Below are 14,571 nucleotides of genomic sequence, written 5' to 3'. Positions count from 1 at the left end.
CAACCCTAACCCTAAAGTTTATTTTTTACACCGTTCCTCGTGTGGTATAAGTGATTAGACGACTTTATTATTCGGGTCGGTGCAATTACAGTGATGCCAGATTCATAACGGGTTTTTATGATTGACAGCTGTCACACACTTAAAAGACACATTTTTTTGCAGACTAGTTTTTACATCGCCATATTTTGAGAGCTATAATTTTTCCATATTTCGGCCGACAGTCATTTACATTTGTCTTTTTGATCGCGTTTTATTCCATTTTTTGTTTGGCGGTATGATGATAAAGCATGGTTTTATGTTTCGTTTTTTTGCTTTTTTTTTATCGTGTTCACTAAAAGGGTTAACTAGCAGGACAGTTTTATAGGTCAGGTCGTTCCGGACGCGGCGATACCAAATATGTGTACTTTTATTGGTTTATTTTTTTTTTCATAAGATTATTTTTTTATGGGTACAATATATATATATATATATATATTTTTAATTTATTTTTTTCTGACATTTTTATTACTTTTACACATTGTCCCACTATGGGATTTTCACTTTTTGCAGCCTGATCGGCTGCATGGCATAGAGAGCAGCAGCTCCCTATGCCATGCAGTCTGTCAGCGCTGCACAGGGAGAAGTTACTTTGGTCGTGCACTGTGCATGACCAAAGCAACTTCCTGCCTCCTGGTGTCCCAGATGTTGTCATGATGACGTCGGGTCACCATGGCAACATCCGGGACCGGACTCCGATGCTGCTGGACGCCGGCAGACAAGGTAAGTATCGAGCTTACCTCCTCTTGCCACCGGAATGCTGCGATTGATTTCGATCGCATTTCGGAGGTTAATGTGCCGGGAGCGGTGCGGGGCTGCTCCCTGCACATAGCACTGGGTGTCAGCTGTAACAATCAGCTGACACCCGGTGGCGATCTCGCCCGCACCGCTTGTGTGTGGGCGAAATCGCCAGGGTGTATTAATACGCATCAGGCCCAGGGCACAGATACGTACTAATATGCCCTGGGTCATAAAGGGGTTAAACACGCCAGCATACATCCATTACTTAAATAAACATCCCTCGACCAGAACTGTGCTGCTAACTACAGACCTATTTCCAATCTTCCCTTTATCTCTAAACTCCTGGAATGACTGATCCACTGCTGTCTAATCTGCTATCTCTCAGATAACTCCCTTCTTGACCCTTTACAATCTGGTTTCCGCTCTTTACATTCTACTGAAACTGCACTCACTAAAATGTCTAATGATCTACTAACAGCCAAATCTAATGGTCGCTACTCCCTGCTGATTCTCCTGGATCTCTCTGCAGCATTCGACACTGTGGATCTACCTCTCTGCCTGCTCCTTCAATGTGTCTTTTGCTGGCTCCTCTTCCTCTCCCCTTCCCCTTATTGTCGTGGTTCCTCAATGATCAGTCTTAGGCCCCCTTCTTTTCTCCTTATATTCCGCTCCTATTGGACAAACAATCAGCAGATTCGGTTTTTAGTACCATCTCTATGCTGATGACACCCAATTATACACCTCTTCTTCGGACATCACCCCTGCATTATTACAAAATACCAGTGATTGTCTTTCCGCTGACTCTAACACTATGTCCTCCCTCTATCTAAAATTGAATCTGTCAAAAACTGAACTACTCGTATTTCCTCCCTCCACTAACCTACCTATGCCCAATATTGCCATCTCCGTTTGTGGCTCCATCATTACTCGCCAGCAAAATGCCCGCTGTCTTGGGGTCATACTTGATTCAGATCTTTCCTTCACTCCTCACATCAAATCGCTCGCTCGTGTCATCTACACCTCCAAAACATCTCTAGAATCAGAAATTTTCTTACCTTTGACTCTGTAAAAACTCTTACTGTAGCTCTTATTCATTCTCGTCTGGACTATTGCAACTCTTTACTTATCGGTCTCCCTCTTTCTAAACATTCCCCTCTCCAATCCGTCCTGAACGCAGCAGTCAGGGTCATATTCCTCACCAACCGATACAACAATGCCTCTTCCCTGTGCCAGTCATTGCACTGATTGCCCATCCAATACAGAGTTCAATATAAACTTATTGCTCTTACCCACAAAGCTCTTGACGATTCTGCACCGCCCTACATCACCTCCCTCGTGTCAGTCTATCACCCTACCCGTGCCCTCCGTTCTGCTAATGACTTAAAACTAAAATCTTCCATAATCTGAACCTCTCACTCCCGTCTCCAAGTTTTCTCGCATGCTGCACCAATTCTTTGGAATGCATTACCCAGGACAATTTGATTAATTCCCAATACTCACAGTTTTAAGCGTGCCGTAAAAACCCATTTCTTTAGATTGGCCTATCACCTCAACACACTTATCTAACTGTCCCAGTTTGGCCCATATTAAAATTTTCTTCAAAAATACTGGCACATACTGGCTGGCGACCAGTTCATGTGGTGTTATGTACTTACCCTATTTAGTATATTAAGGCTGTATTATACAATATATGTACATTTTACCTTTTGTGTCTCCCCTATTTCCTTACAGACTGTAAGCTTGCGAGCAGGGCCCTCACTCCTTTTAATTTCTGAGTTATGCTTATTCTGTAAAGTCTGTATTGTCTGTATAAGTCCCCCCTAAAATTGTAAAGTGCTGTGGAATATGTTGTCGCTATAAAAATAAAAATTATTATTATAATAAATTCAGATGTAAATCTCAGGCCCACTCTATTGATGTTGAGTTCCCCGACAAATTCAAAAGATTGTTCACTCGTCCCTGACCAGGTGATAAAAATGTCATCAAGATATTTGTACCATACCCCAATATATGGATGCCATCACTTATCATCATCCCTGAATATTGTGGATTCCTCCCACCAGTCCAGGGATAAGTTAGCATATGAGGGGGCACAGAGGCTACCCATCGCAGTACCCCTGAGCTGGTGGAAGTACTTCCTGTCAAAAACAAAGGAGTTATGAGTAAGAGTGAATTTTAGAAGATCCTCCATGAAGTCATTATGTCTGCTACACTCTATCGATCTCGATTTCAAGAAACGTCTTACTCCTCTGATACCATCCTCATGCGGTATATTACTGTACAAAGCCTCGATATCTAGTAAGGCCTGCTCCCCTACATGCATGTATACATGCTCGAGGGTCTACATGTAGGGGAGCAGGCAAAGGGAAAACCAACTCCAGAGGGATTATTCCAACTGTAAAACCTCAGGTGGTACTATGGGAACATTATACTGTGTGGGGGGCATCATACACACTGCATAAGGGGCATAATGGGGGCATTACACTGTGTGGGGGGCATCATACATACTGCATAAGGGACATAACGGGGACATTACACTGTGTGGGGGCATCATACATCCTGCATAAGGGGCATTACACTGTGTGGGGGCATCATACATCCTGCATAAGGGGCATAATGGGGGCATTACACTGTGTGGGGGCATCATACAAACTGCATAACGGGCATAATACTGTGTGGGGGCATCATACATCCTGTATAAGGGGCATAATGGGGGCATTACACTGTGTGGGGGCATCATACATCCTGCATAAGGGGCATAATGGGGGCATTACACTGTGTGGGGGCATCAACATCCTGGATAAGGGGCATAATGGGGGCATTACACTGTGGGGCCAGTAAAGGGGTCCTGTACTATGAGAACAATACGTTTCCTTCCTTCCTGTCTCCATAGTTGGGTCGTATGTATCCATTACAGGAAACAGAACAAAGACCTTATGATTCTTATAAAGGGGCAACACAAGACCCCAAAAGAGTCTCGGTGCTGAAGGGGTTAATACCCCCTGCGCCCAGTAATGGGGTCTCCACATACCTCCACCTGCAGAGCCGCCACCACATATATGGCTGCTCTGTGCGCACAGGAGCTGTGATGAGGTCACAGGAGGGGAGGAGTCAGGGGTCACATGATCAGGGGCCTCAGTGGATGCAGGACTCTGCTGTGCTGGTTGTCATGGTGCTGGATGAGCTGAAGTTTATGTGTGGGGTCAGGAGGGGTTTACAGTGTGGATGTAGCAGAGCCGCGTGTGTACGAGGTGTACGGAGCAGAGCCGCGTGTGTACGAGGTGTACGAAGCGGAGCCGTGTGTGTACAAGGTGTACGGAGCGGAGCCGCGTGTGTACGAGGTGTACGGAGCGGAGCCGTGTGTGTACGAGGTGTACGGAGCAGAGCCGCGTGTGTACGAGGTGTACGGAGCGGAGCCGTGTGTGTACGAGGTGTACGGAGCAGAGCCGCGCGTGTACGAGGTGTACGGAGCAGAGCCGCGCGTGTACGAGGTGTACGGAGCGGAGCCGCACGTGTACGAGGTGTACGGAGCCACGCGTGTACGAGGTGTACGGAGCGGAGCCGCGCGTGTACGAGGTGTACGGAGCGGAGCCGAGTGTGTATGAGGTGTACGGAGTGGAGCCGCGTGTGTACGAGGTGTACAGAGCGGAGCCGCATGTGTACGAGGTGTACGGAGCGGAGCCGCACGTGTGTACGAGATGTACGGGGCGGAGCCGCGTGTGTACGAGGAGTACGGAGCGGAGCCGCGTGTTTACGAGATGTATGGAGCGGAGCCGCGTGTTTACGAGGTGTACGGAGCAGATCCGTGTGTGTACGAGATGTACGGAGCGGAGGCACGAGTGTACGAGGTGTACGGAGCGGAGCCGCACATGTACTAGGTGCACGGAGCGGAGCCGTGCATGTACGAGGTGTACGGAGCGGAGCCGCACATGTACGAGGTGTACGGAGCGGAGCCGCGTGTGTACGAGATGTATGGAGCGGATCCGCGTTTGTACGAGGTGTACGGAGCGGAGCCACGCGTGTACAAGGTGTACGGAGCAGAGCGGTGTGTGTACGAGGTGTACGATCACTATATCACTTATCTTTATAAATCTACACATGCAGTACAGAATATATACATACTGACCCTATACACATACAGTACAGACCAAAAGTTTGGACACACCTTCTCATTTAAAGATTTTTCTGTATTTTCATGACTATGAAAATTGTACATTCACACTGAAGGCATCAAAACTATGAATTAACACATGTGGAATTATATACTTAACAAAAAAGTGTGAAACAACTGAAAATATGTCTTATATTCTAGGTTCTTCAAAGGAGCCACCTTTTGCTTTGATGACTGCTTTGCAAAACTCTTGGCATTCTCTTGATGAGCTTCAAGAGGTAGTCACCAGAAATGGTTTTCACTTCACAGGTGTGCCCTGTCAGGTTTAATAAGTGGGACTTCTTGCCTTCCAACAACCTTGAAGGAGTTCCCAGAGATGCTTAGCACTTGTTGGCCCTTTTGCCTTCACTCTGCGGTCCAGCTCACCCCAAACCATCTCGATTGGGTTCAGGTCTGGTGACTGTGGAGGCCAGGTCATCTGGCGTAGCACCCAATCACTCTCCTTCTTGGTCAAATAGCCCTTAAACAGCCTGGAGGTGTGTTTGGGGTCATTGTCCTGTTGAAAAATAAATGATGATCCAGCTAAACGCAAACCGTATGGAATAGCATGCCGCTGCAAGATGCTGTGGTAGCCATGCTGGTTCAGTATGCCTTCAATTTTGAATAAATCCCCAACAGTGTCACCAGCAAAGCACCCCCGCACCAGTTGTTTCACACTTTTTTGTTAAGTATATAATTCCACATGTGTTAATTCATAGTTTTGATGCCTTTAGGGTGAATGTATAATTTTCATAGTCATGAAAATACAGAATAATCTTTAAGAGAGAAGGTGTGTTCAAACTTTTGGTCTGTACTATATATATATATATATATATATATATATATATATATTGTAAGGTGGCTGCCGGACAGGTCGTGGACGGGAGGTATGTGTCCCCGAAGTACCAAGCTTCGGTGATATAGGACTGGGAGAAGCCGGCTCCAGCACACATAGTACTGAGAGGAATTTAATTGGCCCGGATTACAGGGCCGGTTTTACGAGCAGCTGAAAGAGCTGGGGGGTGGGGAAACAGCTGCTCACTTACCTCCAGTCCAGGTCTTGGAAGGCTGATTTAAGACAACGGCGCCTGTCTCTATCAGTCTGTGTGTGTTGGGCAAGGTGAGCAGACCTTGCATGTGCTCCTTAGACTCTGCAGGAGGCAGAGGAAGGCACTTTGTTTAAACGGCTGAAGCCGTGCTGCATGGACTTGTTATTTTGAGCTTTGTTCTGTTATTCCTTTTTGTGCCAGGAAAAGGCTGTTACTTTTGTTTCCTCACTGTTGTATGGAGACTAAATAAACCACCAGTTTGTTTGAACCCGCGGACTGCATCACTGTGTGAATCTGTGCCTACCTCCAACGTGGCTCAGTGAGTACAAATCCCTACAATTGGTGCTAGAAGCACGGGCACAGATCCCAAGCAGCAGTGTGACTGCTGCAAGAAGACGTATATGTCCTGGGTGAAGTCCGCCATAAGCCAGCAAGTGTCGCCAGACAAAATGGAGTACCTGCTTAAACATTTGTTGCAGGCACAGCAGGCGCAACAAGCGCAACACCAGCAGCAGTACCAGCAGAGCATGCTGCAGCAGGAAACAAATAAACTTCTGATGCAGCAGATCCAACAGCAGCAAAGACAAATGAAAATCTTGGCAGAGCAGATCCATGGCAGGACGACCGCCACATCCTCAGATCCAGGTGATGACTCATACGTCAGGAAGACGGTAAGAAGAGCATTACAAAAGAAGACCCCGGGTGATGACGTTGAGGCGTTCTTGACTGTCTTTGAGAGGGTGGCAGAGCGGGAAAAATTGTCTCCGGAGCAGTAGGCGGAGGTGCTGGCGCCACATTTGACAGGTGAGCCGCAGAAGGCCTATGACTTGGCCTTGCAGGACGCGAAAGAGTACGCTAAGTTGAAAACTGAGATTTTGGCACGCTTAGCAGTGACTCTGACTGTCAGGGCGCAATGGGTGCACTACTGGGCCTATTGCAGTGACAAACCTCCCCGGTCCCAGATGTTCGACCTCCTACACCTGGTCCAAAAGTGGTTGCAACCTGAATCTTCTTCCCCAGCACAGATGGTGGAGAAGGTCATTATAGACAGTTTTATACACTCTCTTCCGAAGTTGGTGAAATCCTGGGTTGCTCAGGGAGATCCCCATAATGCCGATGACTTGGTGGGGTTGGTGGAAAGATACCAGGCGGTTGAGAGTCCGTTGGAAAAACAAGGGGTCGTAGTCTCTCAATACTGGGGTTCTCAAAAGGCAGCGGACAACCAAAAGAAGGTAGCTAGCGCCACACCTGGGGGGCGTCATAGAGTTCAGGAGGGGTCTGAGTTGCTGCCCAACGTCCCACCTCATAATATAGTGTGTTGGAGATGTCATACCCCTGGCCATACTGCCGCCCGGTGTTCCGTAAACTCTGAGCCAATGGACTGCAACATGGGCCGACGTTGCTCTTATTTTGCCTACCCTGCCTGCGACGCGTTTTCTCAACATGGCAAGGGCCCTCAGGCATGCTCAGTGTCAGTAAAGGGGGCACAAGTCTCTGGACTATTGGACTCAGGAAGTTTGGAGACCCTGATAAGGGCCACACTCCCTCATGGACTGATTCCTGGGCCAATGGCCCCGGTGGATGTAAACACGGACTGTGGCACCACATCTCATGAAGTGGCGGTCGTTAAGGACCTATTGAATCCCATAATAATTGGACGTGACTTTGCATTATTCTGGGAAATGTGGGGGAAAGCGGGGACACGCGTGGCTCCGCTCCGTACACCTCATACGCACACGGTTCCGCTCCGCACGCCTCGTACACACGCAGTTTCGCTCCGTACACCTCGTACACACGCGGCTCCGCTCCGAATGCCTCGAACACTCGGCTCCTCTCCGTACGCCTCGTACACGCGCGGCTCCGCTCAGTACACCTCGTAAACGCGCGGCTCCGCTCAGTACACCTCGTACACGCGCTGCTCCGCTCAGTACACCTCGTACAGGCCCGGCTTCGCTCAGTACACCTCGTACACACACGGTTCCGCTCAGTACACCTCGTACACACACGGTTCCGCTCAGTACACCTCGTACACACACGGTTCCGCTCCGTACACCTCGTACACACACGGTTCCGCTCTGAACACCTCGTACACACACGGTTCTGCTCCGTATGCCTCATACACACACGGTTCCGCTCCGTGCGCCTCGTACACGCACGGTTCCGCTCCGTACTCCTCGTATACGCACGGTTCCGCTCTGTAAGCATCGTACACACGCGGTTCCGCTCCGTACGCCTCGTACACACGCGGCTCCGCTCCGTACGCCTCGTACACGCGCGGCTCCGCTCCGTACGCCTCGTACACGCGCGGCTCCGCTTCGTACGCCTCGTACACGCGCGGCTCCACTCCGTACGCCTCGTACACGCGCGGCTCCGCTCCGTACGCCTCGTACACGCGCGGCTCCGCTCCGTACGCCTCGTACACGCGTGGTTCCGCTCCGTACGCCTCGTACACGCGCGGCTCCGCTCCGTACGCCTTGTACACGCGCGGCTCCGCTCCGTACACCTCGTACACACGCGGCTCCGCTCCGTACACCTCGTACACACGCGGCTCTGCTCCGTACGCCTCGTACACACACGGCTCCGCTCCATACACCTCGTACACACGCGGCTCTGCTACATCCACACTGTAAACCCCTCCTGACCCCACACATAAACTTCAGCTCATCCAGCACCATGACAACCAGCACAGCAGAGTCCTGCATCCACTGAGGCCCCTGATCATGTGACCCCTGACTCCTCCCCTCCTGTGACCTCCTCACAGCTCCTGTGCGCACAGAGCAGCCATATATGTGGTGGCGGCTCTGCAGGTGGAGGTATGTGGAGATCCCCCATTACTGGAGCATTAATACTAGATATATATTGCACAGGGGATATCGCAGCCGATTCCCTCTAGAATAATCCTGGAATCGCAGCATTAGATGATTATTTCTCAGCGGTTTCTGTGGCACAGCTCCCAGCGTCCCGTACTCTATGGGACTGTCCCGTCCCGTATTCTGTGGCACTGTCCCGTCCCGTCTCCGCTGTTCTCCGGCTCATACTCCCCTCTCGGACATCTTCGTAGCTCCTCCCTGTGAAGCGCATAAATTACACTTATAATATTCACTTCACTTTATGGGAATCTGTAAATGCCGTGATTGATATTTTTTCTCTATTAAACTTATAAGAAATGTATTAACAGCGTAACGCTGTGGCCGTGTTCACATGTAGATTAAGTGCGGCGTTTTCTTTAATGCTTCTTTTCTGCACATTTTCTGTAGATGTCTGCAGCACACGACGCAGTAACAATCTTCTCTGACTATTGGTATTTCCTGCGTTTCTTTTATGCGTTTTCCTGCTTATTTGATGCAATTTTGGTGCAGATGTGAAGATGCGTTTTTAATGCTTTTTTATTAGTACAGAAAAGCTTTGATTCTGCACTTAAAAATGCTACAGTGTTTTTTTCTTCATGCTTTTTTTTTTCAGAAGAAGCCTATAGAGAAAAAATACACCAAAACCGCAGATTTCTGCAGCGTCTTCAGACCACAGAGGGCTGATATTTCATGGAATCACATTCCGGAGCGTGTGTCCGTGTGATCCACGTGTAGACATATCCGTTTTTGGCCGTCAGCACGGACCACACAGCTCCATTCAAGTCAAAGGATCCATATAAACACATAACGCACCCGGATGCCATCCATGTGACACATACCGGCAGTTGGGAATTAGTGTACAGTTAGCGCTGTTCCCAAGCGCCAGGGGGTGCTGGACGTTGCCCTCATCATTGGTCCCTGCTGGCGCTGCGATCAACACCAGCAGGGACAATGATGAGAGTAGTAGTCTGCTCCCGGTTTCTACACCTGTAAAAATAGAAAAAAAAAAATCCATATTCTCACCTAAGTGTCACCTGCTGTAATCCATGCGACCGATCACACCGAGGAACTGAAGAGAATGACTCCTGCAGCGAGCGGGCCCCAGAGCTGCGCTGAGCTCATGAGCGGTTTCCTGTCACTTGCTGAGGGCAGCTCTGGGGCCCGCTTGCTGCACGAGTGATCTGTCCCATGGATTACAGCTACTACTCTCATCATTGTCCCTGCTGGTGCTGATCACAGCGCCAGCAGGAAACAATGATGAGGAACAGCGCTAACTGTACACTGATTCCTAAGCGCCGATATGTGTGCTCCTGATGCGGCACACGGGCAGCACATGGTTGCCACACGTGTGCCACACACGGCTGCGGATATCTCCGGTACTGGTTTTTCCTGTACCGGAAATATCCGGACGTGTGAAACCGGCCTAACTGTCCAAGCAAAGTGGATGTGATTTCATGAGAATTGTGCCCCCTTGTGATAAATAAGGAGGAAAAGGCCTAAAAAATGCGGCATTAATTAGAGAAGATTGTTATTCTGTAGTTTGGTGCGAATCTTGCAGAAAGCCAAAAACACAGTATTTCTGCACTGTATGAACACGGCCTTACAGAAAAGCCGGATGTCGTATAGTGAAGCTACAAAGAAATGAGAAAGTTCTGCCGGCTCCGACTGTGAATGAAGGAGCAAAAAAATAATCTACAGGTCCCAACAAGAGATGAGCAGGACGCACAGATGACGGCGCGCTGCCCTGGGTGATCAAAAGTCGCGCTGGGGACTAATTGGTGGGAAAACTATCACCTTTAATAATCCTCCAACAGTTCTGGCATGAAAAACACGGAAAAGTGCCCCTTTATGGATTTGAAGAAAGTCTGTTTAGAAACTTTAGCTTAATAGTATCAGCTCTAATCACATGGTTAGATAGTGATTTACCCTGAAGATAGACAAATTGTGAGGTGATTTTTTGTGCAGGAATCATGTATTGCTCCCATAGTACAGTGCCCCTTTCTTGGTTCCCACACACAGTATAATGTTCCCCCAGTACCTCCATCCCCAATTTTATTTTTTTGGGGTGTTTTTCATGCAATGTAGGGAAACCTGCATGAAAATGTTAAAAAATATCCCATCATATCCAGAGAAAGAAAAATACATATGGAGAATTTGGCATTAAATATCTCTTGTCTCCATGCTTTTTCAAACAAACTTTTATAAAAGCCTCAAACTTCTGAGTGTGAATCAAACATGAGATCTAACGTGATAGAAAATTACAGTCCAGTGAAGACGGGAAACATTCATATAGACGACCGGAGGAGATGTAGTCAGTGACCGACTCTGGCTAAATATGTCTCTAGAGACATAGTAGAAGATGAAGATGTCGTCCTCATCATGAAGTAATTATTTTTCATTTAGCTTTATGGAAGATGAGTCTATGAGAAACGTATTCAGATGCAAACTCCAAGGAAGAAACTGCTTGTTGTCTGTGGCCTAAAATATATAGGTTTTATTAGTAGATGTAAAGAAGAAAACTAAATACTGTAAAATAATAAATCTCCTCATATGTTTCCCTTATTATCTCCAGTAATTGTATTATTACACAGGATTTTTATGATGTTACATCGGCTCATCATCTTCTCATTCAGGTCTCTACAATATCAGATCCTCTCAGTGAAGATCTATATAAGAGAATTTCCTGATTTACTCATCAAGGATGGATATGGATAGAGACAAGATGACGGAGAGGATATTACACCTCACCCTAGAGATCCTCTTCCGGGTTACTGGAGAGGTGAGAGATTCTGATGACGTCACATTACATCATTCTTATCTATGGGAATAACAGATGGACAGAACTTGAGAGGTGAGGACTCTGGAAAAGTCTGGAGGGAGATTTATTAATGTGTCTCTCTATAACCAGGATTACAGAATAGTGAAGAAGACCTCTAGTGAGCGCTGTCAGGACCCTGTGTCTGAGGGATGGGGAAGACCCCTGAGCCCAATCACGGGACCTCCACCTCACCCCCTGATACATGAAGACATCAATGACCAGAAGATCCTAGAACTCACCTACAAGATGATTGAGCTGCTGACTGGAGAGGTGACACTGCTGGGAATGCTGGCACATTATACAGTAACGCTATGAAGGTATCAGGGGGATGACAGTATCATTGTATGTGTCAGGTTCCTATAAGGTGTCAGGATGTCGCTGTCTATTTTTCCATGGAGGAGTGGGAATATTTAGAAGGACACAAAGATCTGTACAAGGACATCATGATGGCGGTTCCTCAGCCCCTCACATCTCCAGGTAATAGACAGGACTAAATACACACGGCCTATAATTATCTGTATGTAAAGAATGGATTCAGTCCCTGTATGTGTTTCCTCCAGATCTATCCAGTAAGAGGACAACACCAGAGAGATGTCCCCGTCCTCTTCTTCCACAGGACTGTAAACAAGAAGATCCCAATATTCCTCAGGATCATCAGGTAGATGGAGAGAAGGTGTCATGAGATTTCCCCTATGATGTGTAGACAGCTGTGAAGGTCTTGTGTTCAGTCTTGTTTTATCCACCAGTATTATATGTTTTATACTTGTGTAATGAGAACGGTGGAGATGGCAGGATTAGAGCCGATCATAGATGTGACTTCTCCATCTGTCTGTGACTTTTACAATATTTGTTTCAGGGTGAAGATCTGAGCCATATTAATACTACAGAGACATATGTGAGGGGTGATGAGCGGTGTAAAGAGGAGATTCCTACATATGACTACCCAGGTGAGTAGTAACCAATAAATGCAGAGAAGTCACAGATTCTTCTCAGTCAGCGGCTGTGGCTGCTTTATCGGTGGTGTAGTCCGGACGTATCACAATCGTGTGATCACCATTTTGCCGCTAGACCACAACATTCTCCTCCACCCAAAAACTGTTAGGGCAAGGGTGGGCAATTCATTTTCCCGAGGGGCCACATTAGAGATCGTGACTGTTGTGAAGGGCCGAACCAATTGGCTGAAATTAATTCTGCTCAATATTAATATCAATATATTAATGATAATATTAATATAATTAATAATTAATTGCATCAATTAATTACATTAATATGGAGCTGAATTAAGCATGCTGACCTCTAACTATATACCACTTAAACCTGAATACAGCCCCTTCTATATATCGTATGAGCCCCCACACAGCCTCCCCATATACAGCATGAGCCCCCACACAGCCTCCCCATATACAGCATGAGCCCCCACACAGCCTCCCCATATACAGCATGAGCCCCCACACAGCCTCCTCAAATAAAGCATGAGCCCCACACAGCCTGCTCATATGCAGTATGTGCCCCACACAGCCACCCCATATACAGCATGAGCCCCACACAGCCTGCTCATATGCAGTATGAGCCCCACACAGCCTGCTCATATGCAGTATGAGCCCCACACAGCCTCCCCATATACAGCATGAGTTCAACACAGCTTCCCCATATACAGCATGAGCCCCCACCCAGCCTCCCCATACACAGCATGAGTTCAACACAGCCTCCCCATATACAACATGAGCCCCCGCACAGCTTCCCCATATACAGCATGAGCCCCCACCCAACCTCCCCATATACGGCATGAGCCCCACACAGCCTCCCCATATACAGCATGAGCCCCCACACAGCCTCCCCATATACAGCATGAGCCCCCACACAGCCTCCCCATATACAGCATGAGCCCCCACACAGCCTCCCCATATACAACATGAGCCCCCACACAGCCTCCCCATATACAGCATGAGCCCCCTCACAGCCTCCCCATATACAGCATGAGCCCCCTCACAGCCTCCCCATATACAGCATGAGCCCCCACACAGCCTCCCCATATACAGCATGAGCCCCCATACAGCCCATATTCAGCATGAGCCCCACACAGCCTCCCCATATACAGCATGAGCTCCACACAGCCTGCCCATATGCAGCATGAGCCCCATGCTCGGCATGAGAGCCCCATGGCCTGCCCCATGCTCGGCATGAGAGCCCCATGTCCTGCCCCATGCTCAGCATGAGAGCCCCATGGCCTTCCCCATGCTCGGCATGAGAGCCCAATGGCCTGCCCCATGCTCGGCATGAGAGCCCATGCTCACCTCGCTTCACCCGACGCTCTGCCTCTGTTGCCCTCTCCGCTGCTTCACATACTGATTTGTGGAGGAAGGGGCCAAAGGCCCCTCCTCCACCAATGTAGTCGGCGCGGATGGAGAGTTTGGAGACAGCAGACGGCCGGCGAGCAGGCGGTGGGGGAGGGCGTGGTGCGTCCCGTAGGCCACTGTTTTCCAGCCCCTCGGCCATTTCAGTCCGTGGGCTGGACTCGAGCAGCCAGAGGGCCGGATGTGCGGGCCGCACTTTGCCCAGGTTTGGCTTAGGGCAGTGAAAGCCCTTTTCTAGAGAACTTGCAACCTGGGAGGTCCACTGACCCCCTGGGATTAGAAGACGCTGACCATTACCTGCCCAGATCTGTAAACTACAAAGCCAAATGACAGCGTACGTAGAACGTGCTGACAAGTGAGAAAATCAATTGAAAAATAAATAGAAATTTTAGATTGCCAAGAGCCATTGAGCCCCATACTCCAATTACCCCAGAGAGGTTTCACCACTAGTTACTTATTTATTACTGATGAAGACTGTTGAGTTTGATCATTTCAGTAGATGTGTTGTTGTCTATACTCACAGTTTTGACTATAGTAGTTAGTGTCCAAAATACTCTGATTTAACCCCTTCCTG

General features: G+C 48.4%; 2 protein-coding genes across 2 annotated transcripts in view; one reads left to right on the top strand and one right to left on the bottom strand.

Annotated features, from left to right (window-relative positions):
• Nucleotides 1–3,894, bottom strand: part of LOC141212747 (uncharacterized) — a 55,568-nt gene extending 51,674 nt beyond the window's left edge. The window contains exon 1 of the mRNA XM_073665058.1: nucleotides 3,809–3,894. The gene's annotated coding sequence lies outside the window, so the exon portion shown is untranslated. The remainder of the gene's footprint in view (nucleotides 1–3,808) is intronic.
• A 4,837-nt stretch (nucleotides 3,895–8,731) lies between these two features.
• The window catches only part of LOC141212736 (uncharacterized), a 72,574-nt gene continuing 66,734 nt past the window's right edge, over nucleotides 8,732–14,571 (top strand). The window contains exons 1-6 of the mRNA XM_073665044.1: nucleotides 8,732–8,789; nucleotides 11,459–11,604; nucleotides 11,734–11,913; nucleotides 11,997–12,120; nucleotides 12,204–12,301; nucleotides 12,500–12,590. Coding sequence (XP_073521145.1) covers nucleotides 11,527–11,604; nucleotides 11,734–11,913; nucleotides 11,997–12,120; nucleotides 12,204–12,301; nucleotides 12,500–12,590 — 571 coding nt within the window. The 5' untranslated portion in view covers nucleotides 8,732–8,789; nucleotides 11,459–11,526. The remainder of the gene's footprint in view (nucleotides 8,790–11,458; nucleotides 11,605–11,733; nucleotides 11,914–11,996; nucleotides 12,121–12,203; nucleotides 12,302–12,499; nucleotides 12,591–14,571) is intronic.

Source organism: Phyllobates terribilis, unplaced genomic scaffold (assembly GCF_046119375.1).
Source record: "Phyllobates terribilis strain yellow unplaced genomic scaffold, ASM4611937v1 Scaffold_183__1_contigs__length_3771566, whole genome shotgun sequence".
Lineage (NCBI taxonomy): Eukaryota > Metazoa > Chordata > Amphibia > Anura > Dendrobatidae > Phyllobates > Phyllobates terribilis.
This window is presented reverse-complemented; position numbering and strand designations above follow the sequence as displayed.